We start from the raw sequence: 15,268 nt of genomic DNA on the forward strand, positions 1-15,268 counted from the left end.
TTGCTGGCTCGTCTGCCGGCTGTTACTCTGTTGATTCTTAAGCCGTCAAGGGCAGGTGGAAAGTAAAGAGCCATAAAGACAGTGGGTATCACATAGCAGTAAAAGATCGAGTTTGCTCCTTTGGTCGAAAGTCACTGATTCAACGGTCCTTTTCGTGTCACCCTACCCGAGCTATTTCTCGAATAGCTGCTTGATGCTGATAAAATGCCATCCTGACTCAACCACACATACTTCACAACAAGATTGTTTTCTCTCATCAAATTCTTTATTAACTTACCACTGAATATACATTTCAACATATTAATCTACGCGTGTCTTCTCCGTCTTCCTGAGCAGAGCCACCCGGTGCACGTCCGCTGAAGGGAAGCATCAAAGTGCAAACACCCGTACAGCTCCCCAGTATCGGGATTCAGGGCACGGGCCTCGATCGTGTAGTCACCCTGTAGTAACACGGTGCAAATCTCCATATAAGAAGTGAAGGTTATGGAAAAGACCTCATAGTTTCTGACACAATTCTATCAGAGGAGAAAACAGAAGTGGTCACACACACATGGGAACATTCACCATAGTTAGTTTTACGAGGCTATTAGGAATACCTAGACAACGAACTTTTAACACATCTGTGGGCGAGAAGTGAGTGAATTTAGTTTTACGCCGATTTTAGCAATATTCCAGCAATATCACGGCGGGGGACACCAGAGATGCGCTTAACACATTGTGCCATATGGGAAATCGAACCTGGGTCTTGGGCCTGACCAACTAACTCATAACTACTGGGCTATTGTAATCAGTATATGTGAGTGAGTTTAGTTTTACAACGCGCTCAGCAATATTCCAGCTATATGGCAAACGGTCTGTAAATAATCGAGTCTGGACCAGACAATCCAGTGATCAACAACATGACCGTCGATCTGCACAATTGGGAACCGATGACATGTGTCAACCAAGTCAGCGAGCCTGACCACCCGATCCTGTTGGTCGCCTCATAAGACAAGCATAGTCGCATTTTGTGGCAAGCATGGGTTGCTGAAGACCTATTCTCCCCCGGATCTTTATGGGTCCCCCGTATAAGTACTAATCATTATGTGGGAGAGAGTGAGTGAATTTAGTTTCAAGCCGTTTTTCTCAATATTCCAGCAATATCACGACGGTGTACACCAGACATGGGCTTCACACATTGTAAACATGTTGGAATTCGAACCAGGATCGTTTGTCTGACGAACGTACGCTTTAACCACTGGACTACACAACTATCAGGTACTCACTTCAACCCTCCCAATTGCGTGGATTGATGTAAATGGTGTTGATCAATGGATTGTCTAGTTCAGATACGATTATTTACAGACCACCGCCATATACTTGGAAAAGTGCTGAGTGCGGCGTAAAACTAAGCTCACTCACTCTCTCATCGCCTACATCTGGTGCGGTGGCCCCCTTGCCGAATGTACTCACATCAGCCAGAATGTCAGCTGCCTTGCCAAGTTCCGGAATTTTGAGAGTGAAGGTCTGCACATCTAGGGTTTGGGCTGCTATTGGACAGACTGGACTGAAGCTGTTATCTGACAACATCTTCTTGACCTGAGATACGACTGACTTCTGAGCTGCATCGCCTGCCAGTGTGTCCAGGATTGTACAGCCATCATATATACTGGGGAAATGACCGGGTTGTAAATGTCACATACCAAAGTAACCACAACAGAAGAATAGTTTGTTTTGCAAAACTTTATTCCTCCCCTTAAGATATAAGTAACCCCAATACCTATACTAAACTAATTCTACAGGTGCAAATACAACTAACTAATCTAATTACCTAACCTAGCTACATATACAGTTCTGTCTACCACTTATATTGCTAAAGTTCTAATAATACTACTACTACTACTAACTACACTAAAATCCTAATACCCTCACTAATATAGATAATGATTACATATAATCCCAATCAGAAACTAAACAATTGAACTAAATAACAATAAAGGAATTTGCCACTCAGAGAGAACACTTTCTCTTTACAATGTAATCAGAATGTCAGTGCACTTTGGTTCCACTTGGTGACGTCATGGTATTTGTGTGGTATCCCTCACACCCAGGCGATGGTTTCCCTCACGGAGTTTAAGGGGCCTGTGTAATGGTTGATGGCTGTGCCATCCACATCTCACATTACTAGGAGATACATGCTCCTTGTACAACAGGGAAGACTCTTGTCTGTCTCCTTACAGGCGGAGATAATACCCCTCTCCTTACTTTAAGGATAACCGGCCAGTTCCGGGACACTACAATACAATATAAGTAACTACAGTTACTCAGTAAGACATGTGTCAATGTCTTATACTTTATGCATGTACTTTACTCCGATTTACATATTTGAAAGTGGAACAGTTTTTGTGGAACGATAACATTCAAATTTTGAATGGCTTTGTGGCTATATAGTGTTACAATATGCACATATATCTAGAAATACTACATCAGTAAAACAATTTCTTGCTACATCTACTCAATCAATAAATACAAAAGTAATAATGATAATAAAAACTTACGCCAGCCAGCGTGAGATGCAATCCCATACAAAAGTTGAACCCATACAGGTGAACACAGTGGTGATTCTGGCTGACTGTGCAGATTACTACCCTTCCTCACTATTTATATTGACCTCCCATACCCAAGCTACTCAACACCTCTCTATTGTTTACAAATTAACACCCCAGCTCTCTGGCCATACCTGGTCACGCTTCCCTGAACATAACCCTGTTCCCATAGTATTACCGAACATAATCTAACAACAACTCCCAACAATATATAACACACTCTAACAATACCATACTACATCTATTTACAGTACCATAAACTAATTATATAAACGAAATCATCTGTGATCTTGACAGTAAAATAGAAACTGTGACTGAGGCCACGAGATTTAGTTGTTTAAATCGTATGTTCAAAGTGGCGCTTGCCAAAACATGTCGTGTTAAACGATGGCATTATACAGAATATCATTGAGAACAATGAACATAAATTCACCATCTGAATTAGACAAATGAAATACACACAAAGACTACACAATCAGTTCGAACTCACTAACATAAGATATCCAGATAGATGAACTCCCCAAGACCGGTCAAGTATACCGTTAAACTCACCATGACTGATCATGCATGCCAATGAACTCACCAAGACCGATCATATATGCCGATAAACTCATCAAGACCGGACATGTATACCAATAAACTCACCAAGACCAGGCAAGTATACCAATAAACTCACCACCAAGACTGGTCATGTATTAAAAATACTCACCAAGAGCGGACATGTTTACCGGTCAAGTCACCAGTACCGAATATGTATACCGATAAACTCACCTAGACTGGTGATGTATACCAGTAAACTCACCAAGACTGGTGGTGTATACCGATAAACCAACCAAGACCGAACATGTATACCGATAAACTCACCAAGACCGGTGATGTACACCAATAAACTCACCAAGACCGGTGCTGTATATCAATAAATTCACCAAGACCGGTCATGGATACCGATAAACACAAGAAGGCAGCTCATGTATATTGATAAACTCACCACTAAGACCAGTCATGTATACCGATAAACTCACCAAGATTGGATATGTATACTGATAAATTCAGCAAGACCAGTCATGTGTATCAATAAACAAACCATGACCGGTGATGTATACCGATAAACTCACCAAGACCAGGCAAGTATACCCATAAACTCACCAAGACTGGTGATGTATACCCATACACTCACCAAGACAGGCCATGTATTCCGATAAATTAACCGAGACAGGACATGTATACCGATAAACTCACCAAGACAGGCCATGCATTCCGAAAAACTCACCAAGACCGGAAATGAAGATCGATTCGCTCACCTAGACTGGATATGAAGAGCATTTACTCACCAAGAACCGATATTCTCGGTACAAGGCACAAGTACGGTTGCGACGAAAGTATGACGCTTGACGCTCAGCTTGAGGCTCCACTTAGGCATGCTTTTGGTGACCTGAGCCGTGACATGAAGGACCAGATCCCCCGGCGTCTTCACCGGCATGGGGGACACCGAGAGCTCCAGAAATTTAACAGCCCGGTTGGAATCACCCGCATCTGACGGATAATTTTACATTGTACAAGTCGAAGCGGTGAGAGAGTCTTCTCTGACCCTCGAACATGGAGATAATATCACCCCCATAAAGGGGTCCAGTGGACTGAGTGTCTGCCCGGACAGAAGATGTTCGATCCTTGGCCTCGGCATGGAAAAGTTGGTATACTAAACTACGTGTCTAACGAACTCATGGATATAACGAACCCAGCTTGTTGAATATTTAGTTGAAAATAGTTGAAGTTAACAGTAAAAGCTAGGACTGGGGTGGGAAAGTGGAATCATCTGAAATAACTACATAGCATATTCGTGGGCAAACCTAACAGAAAACGACATAAGTCCTTACTGGTAAAAGCGTCACATGCACGCACGCACGCCCTGAACGTCGCTTAACAGAGGCAATAATGACAGTACAAACTGAAGCCGCATTTCCTCTCATCTTACTTTAAGGAACTCTAAGCTTTCGATTACTGTTCCAAACTTAAATTCGAATAAGGACAAACGACACCGTTCTAGCGAGGGTTCGTGTCAAGGTTACAATGTATCTTATCTCGAAGTAGCGCTCTGGGTAGGGCGTTTGACATTTAGTAGGTTGACCAGTTGCAAAACGGAAACTTTCAGGCCAAATTTCACACAGGTTGGGCTGTTTCCATGTATAACTATAATTAACTTTTGCAACTTGGTACATTGTTACATGAAATTCTTTCATAACGTAATGAAGAACTCATGGATACAACGAGCTGGTATCTCGTGACGACCACAAGCTGTATATTTTTGTTGTAATTCCTATGAATTATGGCCTCTTGAGTCCATAGTTAACACATATGACAGGTGGATATTTTAGTTACACCGTGACCACTCACTGTGATCAGGGGCGTGATTTGTTTGATTTATTTTGTTTGATAGTTTGCAAAGCTTTGCATTGAGATAATATTGAGGGCTTGCCCAATTTTTTCAATGACAATCATGTACAAGCCCGGGGTTTTTTATGATTGTAGCTACGTCCCTGCCCGAAGAGATAGAAAAGGCCTGAGCGGTGCCTAGGATTATTACTAGAACTATCTACCGAAATAATTAACTAATATTATATAATTAGAAGAAATTCTGTGTCTGTTTGGACATGAGAAAAGTTCACGGATACATGTAAATCAGAAATATGTGATAAAAATATGACGTAAGTACTTAAATGATCTACGAGGCCATGTTTACAAAAGTTGACAATACAATTATATAACCAAAGAAATGTCCCTACCACAATCACTCCATGTAAATTGCGTTATTTTGGCGCTGACTGCCAGTGCGAGACATGGAAGGAGCAGGAGAGCCTTCATTGTTGCCAGCAAGTGTTTCTGTATGTGACGTCTGAGGCCAGATGATAGCAGCACCTGTTCCTGTCACTGACGTCACGTTGTTTCCGCGACATGCCCAGAGCACACATAGACAAGACTTTTAAGAAAGTAAAATCAAAATGCACTCTAGACAGTGACCATTGGTTGCACTAACATCATATCTAAAAGGTTTACGCCTTGAACGTCGGTGATATTTGAAAACGTGCTCAAACATCTCCTCAAAGGAAACAGTTGCATCAATATCATTTATCAGGAATACAGATTCTATTATGCTGGCTTATACTCAATAAATCCTACTTTCATTGATATTAAACAGGAGTGAGTGAGTGGATATGGTTTTACGCCGCATTTGGCAATATTCCAGCAATATCAAGTCGGGTGACATCAGGATGTGCATTGGACATTGTACCCATATGGGGAATGGAACCAGGGTCTTCGGCATGACGAGCTACCCCACCGCCCCCAAGAGAGACATACGAGTAGTATATAGAGTGAGAGCAGAACCTCTTTTTGGCCGAGACAGATTGAGGGAAATATATTGCATAAATTATTTTTACCAACCTCCCTCAACCAAAAGGTTCTTCTCCCACTCTATAAAGATTAGAAAAGTCTAACTGACGAACTGAAACGCTGTTCCTTCTGTGTTGCCTGTAGAGAGTGAGACAAAATCAGATACCACTACATTAGCTAGTTTATGGACGTGTTTGTCACTTGCGCCAAAGGTGTGACGGGAAGCGCTTATTTGTCACGCTTATGATTTACTTAAAGGGGCACTCGGCTCCACTAAATGGGTACCCATACCCAACTCGAATGAATTATTCAAGTTATTCAAGACGATCTTATATTGTCTGCTTACTGAAACATTAAAATGTTTTGATGCTAAAGATTAGTGACATGCAAAGTCTGACAAGGACGTGAAACAGCGCCACAGCTCTCCACTGAAAATAGACTAGAGGAAGTGGAACTTAGTCCCTCTTTAACCAATCAGAAAGTGGCTCCTAAGTCATAGCCGCATTTAAATTCAGGAAATTTAATAAATATTTCATTGGCTGATCGTGGGCAATCAACGACATTGTTGGGATACAAAAAGCTGCATATTATGTCTCAAGACAAACCCGGCGCATTACAGCACTCCGTTGACACCCCAGTGGCCACAAGCAGCATTGTCTCCCTGCATTATGAGTCTCGGACTGATATTTGTCTTGCTGTGTGCTCTTGCACCTGTAAACGCTGATAAAGGTAAATAGTTCCATCATAATACTTCTATTTTATCTCACTTTACTGAGAATCACGTCAACCTGTGTGAGCCACCTGTCCGTGATATGTCGAACAATACTGAAAAGTAGAAACGCCATATTTCTGAAACAACTTTGCAACTGTCAGACATTTCCTCGCTTGACGTTTACTTGTTTTGAACATCTTAAAATGCATTTCTGCGCAAACATTTTCTTTGGTACAATCAGGCAAATTGAGAAGCTTTAATTTGAGAAGTCTTCTTTGCTTCTTTTGACTTCGTGAAGTTTGTTTCTCGTGTCCTCGGCGTATCTTTGCTTAAATACCGTTGTCAAAATCAAGTTCATTCACATTTCAGGATATATTTTATTTAAATCTACAGGTCTTAGTTTGTAATTTGCAAGGAGGTACTGCTATGTTGAAACGATAGTGCCATAGTTACATATCCGTTATTACAGATGTGGGCCTTGGGATAACCCAGTGCTTATAGCGTTTGCTCCTCACGCCGAGGACCCGGGTTCGATTCCCCACATGCATGGGCACAATTTCTGGTTTCTCTCGCCTTGATATTGCTAAAAGCGATGTAAAACCATTCTCACTGTCACTAAGCATATTCATGCATGCTTAAACTTGACCCACTTTGCTTCAGTATTGGAGTTCCCTATCATTGAATGTGAACTGTACAAACATTCCATAACCTGCAGATGAATATTTAGTCTGCTGATTTGTTTTACAGATACACGTCGATGTCCTGAGGGATTTTTGGAGTACAGATCCTCTTGCTATTGGTTCTCCAGTATAACAGGATCATTTGCAGAGGCAACAGTAAGTATGTAACTATTGCACTTAGACAGAAACGTAAAAGCATCCGGCTTTATGGGGCTGGAATCTTAAACCCTTAGGGCGTTATTTGTTTATGATGAACCAGCTGTGCAATACGGTATCACCAAGTATTTTCTAATCTCCAAAACTCTCACTCACTAATCACTAACCATGTTGAAATAAATAACCATTTCGGAGTCACTAAGCATGTTGATATCCCTGAGCATGTTGCAGTTTTAAGGCATTTTGGAATCACTATGACTGTTGAAATTATCAAGTATGTTGAAATTCTTGAACACATTTGAATCCTTAAGTTCGTTGAAATCACTGGATTTTCTGAGCATGCTGAAAGCATAAACCATGTTGATATCCCCAAAATGTTGATAGCTCTGAGCATTTTGAAATCTCTAAGACGGTTGTAACCACTAGGCATGTTGGATTTTCTGAGCATGTTGAAATCACTAAACATTGTAGATTTCTGAGCATATCCATATCGTGCAGAATTATCTGTTACCCTTCTTCTTCTTCTCAAGAGCCGACAATAACCACCAATCAGTACGTCACACATCCTGTGTGCGAGTGAGTGACATGGATTTTAGGGCGCTTTTAACAAAATATTTAGGCGCTATCACGGCGGGGTACACCAGGAATGGACTTCACACATTGTACCCATGTAAAAACAACGAACCCGCATCTTCCGCGTGACGACCAAACGATTTAACCACTCGGCTACCCAATCGTCCCCTACATCCTGTGCGCTATGCAACCTGTAATATTCTCTTTGATATCACTGCCGGGATAGAATTAGCCTTCAGCAACACATACGTAAGCTTGTAAGAAGCAACTAACACAATCGGGCAGTAAGGCTCGCAGACTTGGTTCACCCATATACGAACTCATGCCATTTGCGTAGATTGTTTATTTTTGTTCATCAAATACACATTGCTGAGTGTGTAGTAATATCCAAGCATATATCTAATTGTTTCAACGAGAGCACGTTATTATACAAATACCAAGCTGGTTTTCAAGGTGGTATTCGAAGTTTCAATTAATTGAAATATATCATCAAACATGCCAAGCTCTAGACGATAAAGACCGGTATTTTATGGTCTTTTGTGATGTTTCGAAGGCTTTTGACCGTGTTTGGCACAGAGGGCTTATACATAAATTGGAAATGTATAGTATTAAAGGTAGACTGTTAGAGTGGTTATGTAATTACATATGTAAGCGCTATCAAAAAGTCTTAGTTAATGGAGCCCTGTCTAAACCAAGGTTACTCCAAGCTGGCGTCCCACAGGGTTCAGTGTTGGGCCCGTTTACATTCATTGCCTATGTAAATGATATTGCTGATGATTTAGATTGCATTACGCGACTATTTGCAGATGACACATCATTTGGCAAGGTGTCTCGAAATCTTAATAAACCTCAGTAAACGTAAATCTCAGAAGGTTAAACGACTCAGCAAACAAGTGGCTGATAGCATACAGCCCAGATAAGACAGAACCAGTACTTTTCTCACTTAAAGATGATGCTTGCTCGATTAATTTACTATTTGACAATACGATTGTTAAAGCCGTAGAAAATCATAAGCATTTGGGGATAATAATTTCATCGAACGGCAAATAGTCCTCCCATGTATCTAATATTGTTTCCAAAACCCCGAAAATGATTCACTCACTGAGAAAACTTAAATATATTCTGAACAGAAATACATTACATTTCTAAATATTTACAGAGTTTTTATAAGACTTCACTTTGAGTACGCATGCCAAGTCTGGCTTGGCTGCGGAAAAGAACTAAGTTTATATTTGGAAAGGCTGCAGATGGAAGCTACGAGAATTATTTCCGGACTTCCCAAATACTCTTCTTTTACTTCACTTTATCCTTTTTTATGAAACAGGCTTGGAATGGAAGCACTATCAGAGCGTAAAGAATAAGAAAATTGTCATTGTTCTATAACGTTAAAAAAACAGCAAAAGTCCAGTCTACCTAAAAGAAATAATTCCTCAGTGCATGGGCTCCAGGAGTCAATATAACCTAAGAAATTCAAACAATATCTGCTTGCCAAGAACAAGAATGACAAATTCTCACGAATCGTTCTTCCCATCGACTATAAGATTGTGGAACAATCTATCTGCAGATGTAAGAAATTGTACTTCACTATCAAAGTTTAAAACAAGCATAATATCATATAACTCAGCTCCACTGTACTTTTCCTACGGCATTAGAAAATTTAACATTTTACATACTCAGTTACGCCATGAACCTAGTAGATCAAGTTACGATCTGTACAAAGTAGGGCTAATCACTGATCCATCCTGCGCGTGTGGAAACCAGTATGTACATGTTCATCACTATTTCTTAGAATATTCTTTATACAGTCAACATAGAAAGGTCATGCTTAAAGCTATTCAAGATGTATGTGGTAGTAATTTTGTGATTACATTATATGTTATTTTAAACAGCAATGCAGATCTGACAAATCCTAAAAATGAAATTTATATTAAAAATGTGCATCAATACATATGCAAATCTAAACGATTGCAGTAGTCTTCAATCTATACACCTTTTGTAATATAACATTTCCCTCTGTTATCCTTCAATCTTTCTCTGTTTCTAATAATTTCCTGTGAAGTAATTAGTGATTGGAGAGGGGTTTTATAAGTTGGAAGAAACTTGTCCTCAATCCTGTTCACATTATTAATAAAACATGTTGAAACTAAAACTGAGTATGACGTTAAACAACAACCAAACGGTTAAGCATTCAGTGTTCTCTTTTCAGTCATACTGCCAGTTTTTTGGGAGCCACCTGGCCAGGATAACTAGCCAAGATGAGAACAACTTCATAAGAAGCCAAGTAAATATAACGGAAAATGGTGAGCTCTAAATGTATTTCCAAATGGAGTTGCAAACCCTCGTCATAATTTTCTACACACCACAGTGAACACGCACCCTTTGCTCAACCAGGGTATCATCATCTGTTACTTGTGTTTTTTGTAGCACTCAAAAACTTACCATGTGCTATTTGTAGTGTTCAAAAACTCACCATGTGCTATTTGTAGTGTTCAAAAACTCACCATGTGTTGATACATTACCAGGACCACACGGAAAAAAGCTACAGCACATTGTTTTCATTTCCTCTTACATATTTCCAGGGCCGGTGGGATAGCGTAGTGGTTAAAGCGTTCGCTAGTCACGCTGAAAACCCGTGTTTGATTTCCCACATGGGTACAATGTGTGAAATCCACTCCACATTGTGAAAAGAACTTGGCTGAGTTACGCAATTTAAAATTTATCTTTAAAATTTCCTGCCCTGTTTTTTCAATGTGCGTTGCTAGTCAGAACAACGTCCTGTTTCACAACGGATTGTAACGTGTTCTTAAATAAAATATAATTCCTTCATTATTTGTGCACCTATTAATAGAATCCATGTAGACTGGGTCAGCTCGCGTCATACCTTCCAATACACAATCTCGTTCCTTCTTGCAACTGCCCCGTTATGGATAGGTGCGTGAGAAATGTTTCATCTTTTGTATGAAGATCGCCCAAATTATCAAGTAAGAACAGCAATCACTGCACCATTCACGACTATCTTGTCACCAAAGCATTGTGAGGAATCCGATCTCCACTCGCCCAGAAATATCTTGACCACAATTACTAGATACAGTAATCTTCTTTCCAGACTCTCCAAGCTACTGGTTGGGTGCCACTGATCTGATGAAGGAAGGGAAGTTCATGTGGGAGGGGGGCTGTCCCCTACACCACGGAAATTGAACTCCTTGGAGTTCTAATGAACCTAACAACAAATGGCATCAACGGGAAAAGGGAGAACATTGTGTATCGCTCTCCACGTACAAAGACTCTAAGTGGAATGATCGTGAATGTTGTTCAGAGATATACTTCATCTGTGAAAGGAAAGTGTCCACGCGTGACTACAACAAATGAAATGTGCTCAATGACGAATGCAGTATAATACATCCAGATTGTCCTTTCAAGTTTTCTTCACTAACAACACAAGATAACTAAATCATATGTGAATTCACATTGGCATATGTATACTGTCATGAGAAATAAACATTACTCTTTCATAGATAACACAAATGATTCACAATTCTTGTTCTACGTACTTCCGTACATCTTTGTTTGCATGACGTCACTAAATATCGGTAAAAGGTGACATTGTGGCGATATATTTGATAGCCACGGCATAGACTACGGGTTGGGTTACTGGGTATTGGATACACAATGTCACAAGCAAAGTTGTCAAATTTAAATATTTTACATTTGGAGTCACATTTTTTTCAGATTCGAGTAATGCTTATGCGTTTGCGTCACTTCCGAGATTCGGCCCCCCCACACTAAGTCTGGCACGTAATCGTCAGCAAAACTAAGCCACCACGGCTTCCACAAAGTGGAAGTCGGACAGCAGATCACAAACACTGTGCACCCCCTGTAACTGACGCTGTAGCTAAAAGGCTATATCACAGACCCTCCTGTCATGACGAGGATTGAAAATTAAAAAACAATTCAGATGACCAACTTAAAATGCTTCACAATACAATAAATAATTATTTATTCGAGTCCTGGGTCATCTCAAGTTTTCTTTTTCAATCTTTGATCCTGGTTAAGACGGGAGGGAATAAGATTTGATCGCTGGCTTTGTGCAAAAGCGATTAGGTGCAATGAAGACATGGCAGGGTCGTCAGGTTCAGTGACATGGTTGATGGAGTGTCAGCGATCACGGTCAGCATGGCTAGTTGCTCATTATATCAGTCACTTACCTGTCTACTCAGGAATCGGTTATATACAGGACCCTATAGAGTAGTTTGAAGTAGCTAGAAGCTGTGACACAATCTTAGACATGATTCCGAAGGCACCTGACGCGAGCACTTTCTACGTCAGTTTGTATCATAGAGTAGTGCTTTCATAAAAAAAGAGGTAAGGGCAAAGTGCTTCATTGAATCAGACTTTACATCACTCTCGGCCATGAAAAAGGTCACTTTTCTCCGCCACCGTTTTGACACTATTCACCGGAAGAAGACAATGTTAAGGGAAGGTAACTCTAAAATACTTTTATAAAGGGAGATAACAACACTTTTCGGGAAGCCGAATACTCTGTTACAGTACACATGGGGTACATTCGTAACTACTCGTGTCATTCCGGCAAGCCTTCTTGCAGGTCACGGAAAGAGACGAGTAGTTACGAATGACATGGGGTAGAGCGAACTATGTGGTATTTTAATGTGAGGCAGTAACTGTTTGCACAGTTGTCTCCCTTCGATTTACTATGGTCGTAGGTCCAGCTGGAGTTATATCCCTTTCACTACACGTTAGACAAGCAAGCACGCCCGCACGCATGGCGCGATAATTTTTCTATTATATGACTGTCGCCGGTCTCGAGCCGAACATGAAGTCTGAAGATTTGGAAAAGGAGTATGGGGTTTTGGAAACAGAGCTTAGAAGACCTCAACTAGAGACTACACGTAAGAAATGTAATGGCCGAAATAAGCGTTCTTGAACGGAATATTCCTGATCCTCATCCGAGTGGTTCGTGGATCAAGATGGCGGTCATGGTGACATTGGTCATCCAAAAGCAGCGACAGCGTGAGGTAAGAAAAGCACTAAAGCACAGAAAATAGTGGATTATCCGTGGGCGGATTCCTTAAGTAATGTTGATGTCACCAAAAAGACTTTGGATTTGGGTGATGGTGTGACCTTGGATATTGGAAGTCGGGGTTCGAGGACAAATCTTAGTATAGTTTAGACATGTGGATGACCGATAGCCTTTTGAATATTGAAATGTACGATTGCAGAAAAGGAACTTGACCAGTAAGTAAGGTTTTCTTCCAAGTATTTATGGGGCAGTGTACTCTTAAACGACCATGGATATACAGCAAAGCTTGTAGACGAGGGCTTTCGCTGGTGTCAGCCCTATCAAGAGATACTTTCAATTTGTCCCAAAGCCCACATCGGCAACAGCCAAGGCCCTATGCCAGATGGATCCTCATGGCTTATTACCTAACCCAGCGAGTCGACTCTCCATTTACTGCTGACGGTGTTGAAATATGCAGAAGATACAATTGTGGGACCTGTGCACGAGAAGACTTGTGTAGGCTCGCGCATGTGTGTTCTGTGTGTCAGAGGTTTGGAAAACAACAGCCAACAACACTCTTCAGGGAGACCTCTTACTGGTACAGGCAATCCTTGTCATCAGGAACGTGCAAACTTCGCAGATCAGGAGTGGCGTTGATGGGGGTGGTATCGATATTGATACATGCATCAGCATATTAGCATTGCCAAGTGATAAGCTACGAGACTTTAAGTTAGAGCGATCTTGTGGGCGTGTCAGGGCAAGTAAGCACCAGCAGGGAAACATCGTGGGACGTTTAAGCTGGGTTAGTATGGTGATACAAGGAGGACGTACAATTCTGAAGCGTGTATTGGACCTAAAATAGTTTGAAACCTAAATCGTCAAAGAGCAAATTGGACATTTCATGCTGACATTGCATGGTGGTTGCATTTCATGAATTCTTTTAATGGCTCACTCTCTTTCTTGGATGAGCGTCCCATTAGAACTGTGGGTACAGATGCATGTTATGAAGGGGCAGGCGGTCACGTTAATGGAGACTTTTATTAAGTGAATTGGAAGACAGACTTGCCAAAGGTTCATGAAATGCATGTTAACACTAAAGAGACAATATCTGTTGTTTTAGCTACAGAAAGATGGTGTTCTGTGGGGTCAAACTGTGTAGAGCGAACTACGTTTCACAAATACAAGACTGCAACTGGCCTAAATAATTGGATTTTATCACGAGTCATGGTTACAGGTTAAATGTTCGGGTTAGATGTAAACATGTTATTGTTGTGGTACTTATTGCAGCATAAGCATGCTTCCTGTTTATAACTGCTATCATTTTATCTGCATGTCTACGTAGAAGGAAACGGCATGTCAAACTCAGAAAGGATCAATGTCGTTGGCATTGATATGGCTTCCTGTTCTGCTATCTGTTAGGTTACACTTGTCGACTCCAGCAGCGTTCCTGCCATTGGGCACGTGCCTACACTTAGTTCAAGACGTACCTTCAATCCAACATGGATGATATCCCCATGTCATCATTTGCACAAATTGCCCATGTCCACAAAGATATGCCAGCTCGTATCATGTAACATTTTATAGCCAAATCGACTAATGACTTCAACTTTGCTGGAAGAGCTGTTTTGTCACGCTTAATTATGTTATAAAATATTTCTTGAAATACTACATTTATCAGTTAAAGGTCAGTAGCTTCTCTATGAAAAGTATTTTATGAAAAGGTTGAAATACTTTTTTTGTCAGAAAAGCATAGCAGCAAATGCTGTCTAGAGCAATCATTTTTTGAAAATTTTCTTGGGGGACAGGATATGTCTGAAACCCCCACTAGAAGTCTTGTGTCCTGCGCCCACCACATGGCATGTCCAGTTGTGCCTACACATTTTGTCTTTCCTGGGGACGGCCCTGGACACAAGTAGAATAGAAATCTGTTAGTTTGTCATCAAGTTATTTTTCTGTTGATGTAGTGATTCTAATCGGCTATTTACTTGCTGTGGTTACTTCCAACTGCACGTCGTCTCATGAAGATTCTAGTTAGAATTTGATCTTCAGAAACCCATGCTTGTGTGAGAGACGATTAACGGGATCGGGTGGTCAGACTCGCAGACTTGGTTTACAGCTCTTACGGTTTTTAACCAGTGATAAAATTGAAGTTATTAAT

General features: G+C 40.8%; 1 protein-coding gene and 1 pseudogene across 1 annotated transcript; one reads left to right on the top strand and one right to left on the bottom strand.

Annotated features, from left to right (window-relative positions):
- Positions 1–246: 246 nt before the first annotated feature.
- Positions 247–5,527, bottom strand: LOC137277012 (ganglioside GM2 activator-like). Its single transcript, XM_067808674.1, has 4 exons — positions 5,366–5,527; positions 3,917–4,118; positions 1,453–1,648; positions 247–440 (listed from the first exon to the last, which is right to left on the bottom strand). The coding sequence occupies exons 1-4, from the start codon at positions 5,442–5,444 to the stop codon at positions 306–308; spliced, it is 612 nt and encodes a 203-aa protein (XP_067664775.1). The 5' UTR covers positions 5,445–5,527; the 3' UTR covers positions 247–305.
- A 1,113-nt stretch (positions 5,528–6,640) lies between these two features.
- LOC137277013 (perlucin-like) lies at positions 6,641–11,462 on the top strand (annotated as a pseudogene).
- Positions 11,463–15,268: the final 3,806 nt, after the last annotated feature.

The sequence above is a fragment of the Haliotis asinina genome, chromosome 3 (genome assembly GCF_037392515.1).
Source record: "Haliotis asinina isolate JCU_RB_2024 chromosome 3, JCU_Hal_asi_v2, whole genome shotgun sequence".
In the NCBI taxonomy this organism is placed as follows: domain Eukaryota; kingdom Metazoa; phylum Mollusca; class Gastropoda; order Lepetellida; family Haliotidae; genus Haliotis; species Haliotis asinina.

What these genes read in the sequence shown, in the direction of transcription:
- LOC137277012 (XM_067808674.1), bottom strand. Translation starts at nt 5,444, where the DNA reads ATGAAGGCTCTCCTGCTCCTTCCATGTCTCGCACTGGCAGTCAGCGCC. An exon ending in ATTTACATGGAGTGATTGTG is followed by an intron (nt 4,119 to 5,365) that starts GTAGGGACATTT and finishes ATTATCCGTCAG; the next exon opens with ATGCGGGTGATTCCAACCGG. An exon ending in ACCGAGAATATCGGTTCTTG is followed by an intron (nt 1,649 to 3,916) that starts GTGAGTAAATGC and finishes TCATTTCCCCAG; the next exon opens with TATATATGATGGCTGTACAA.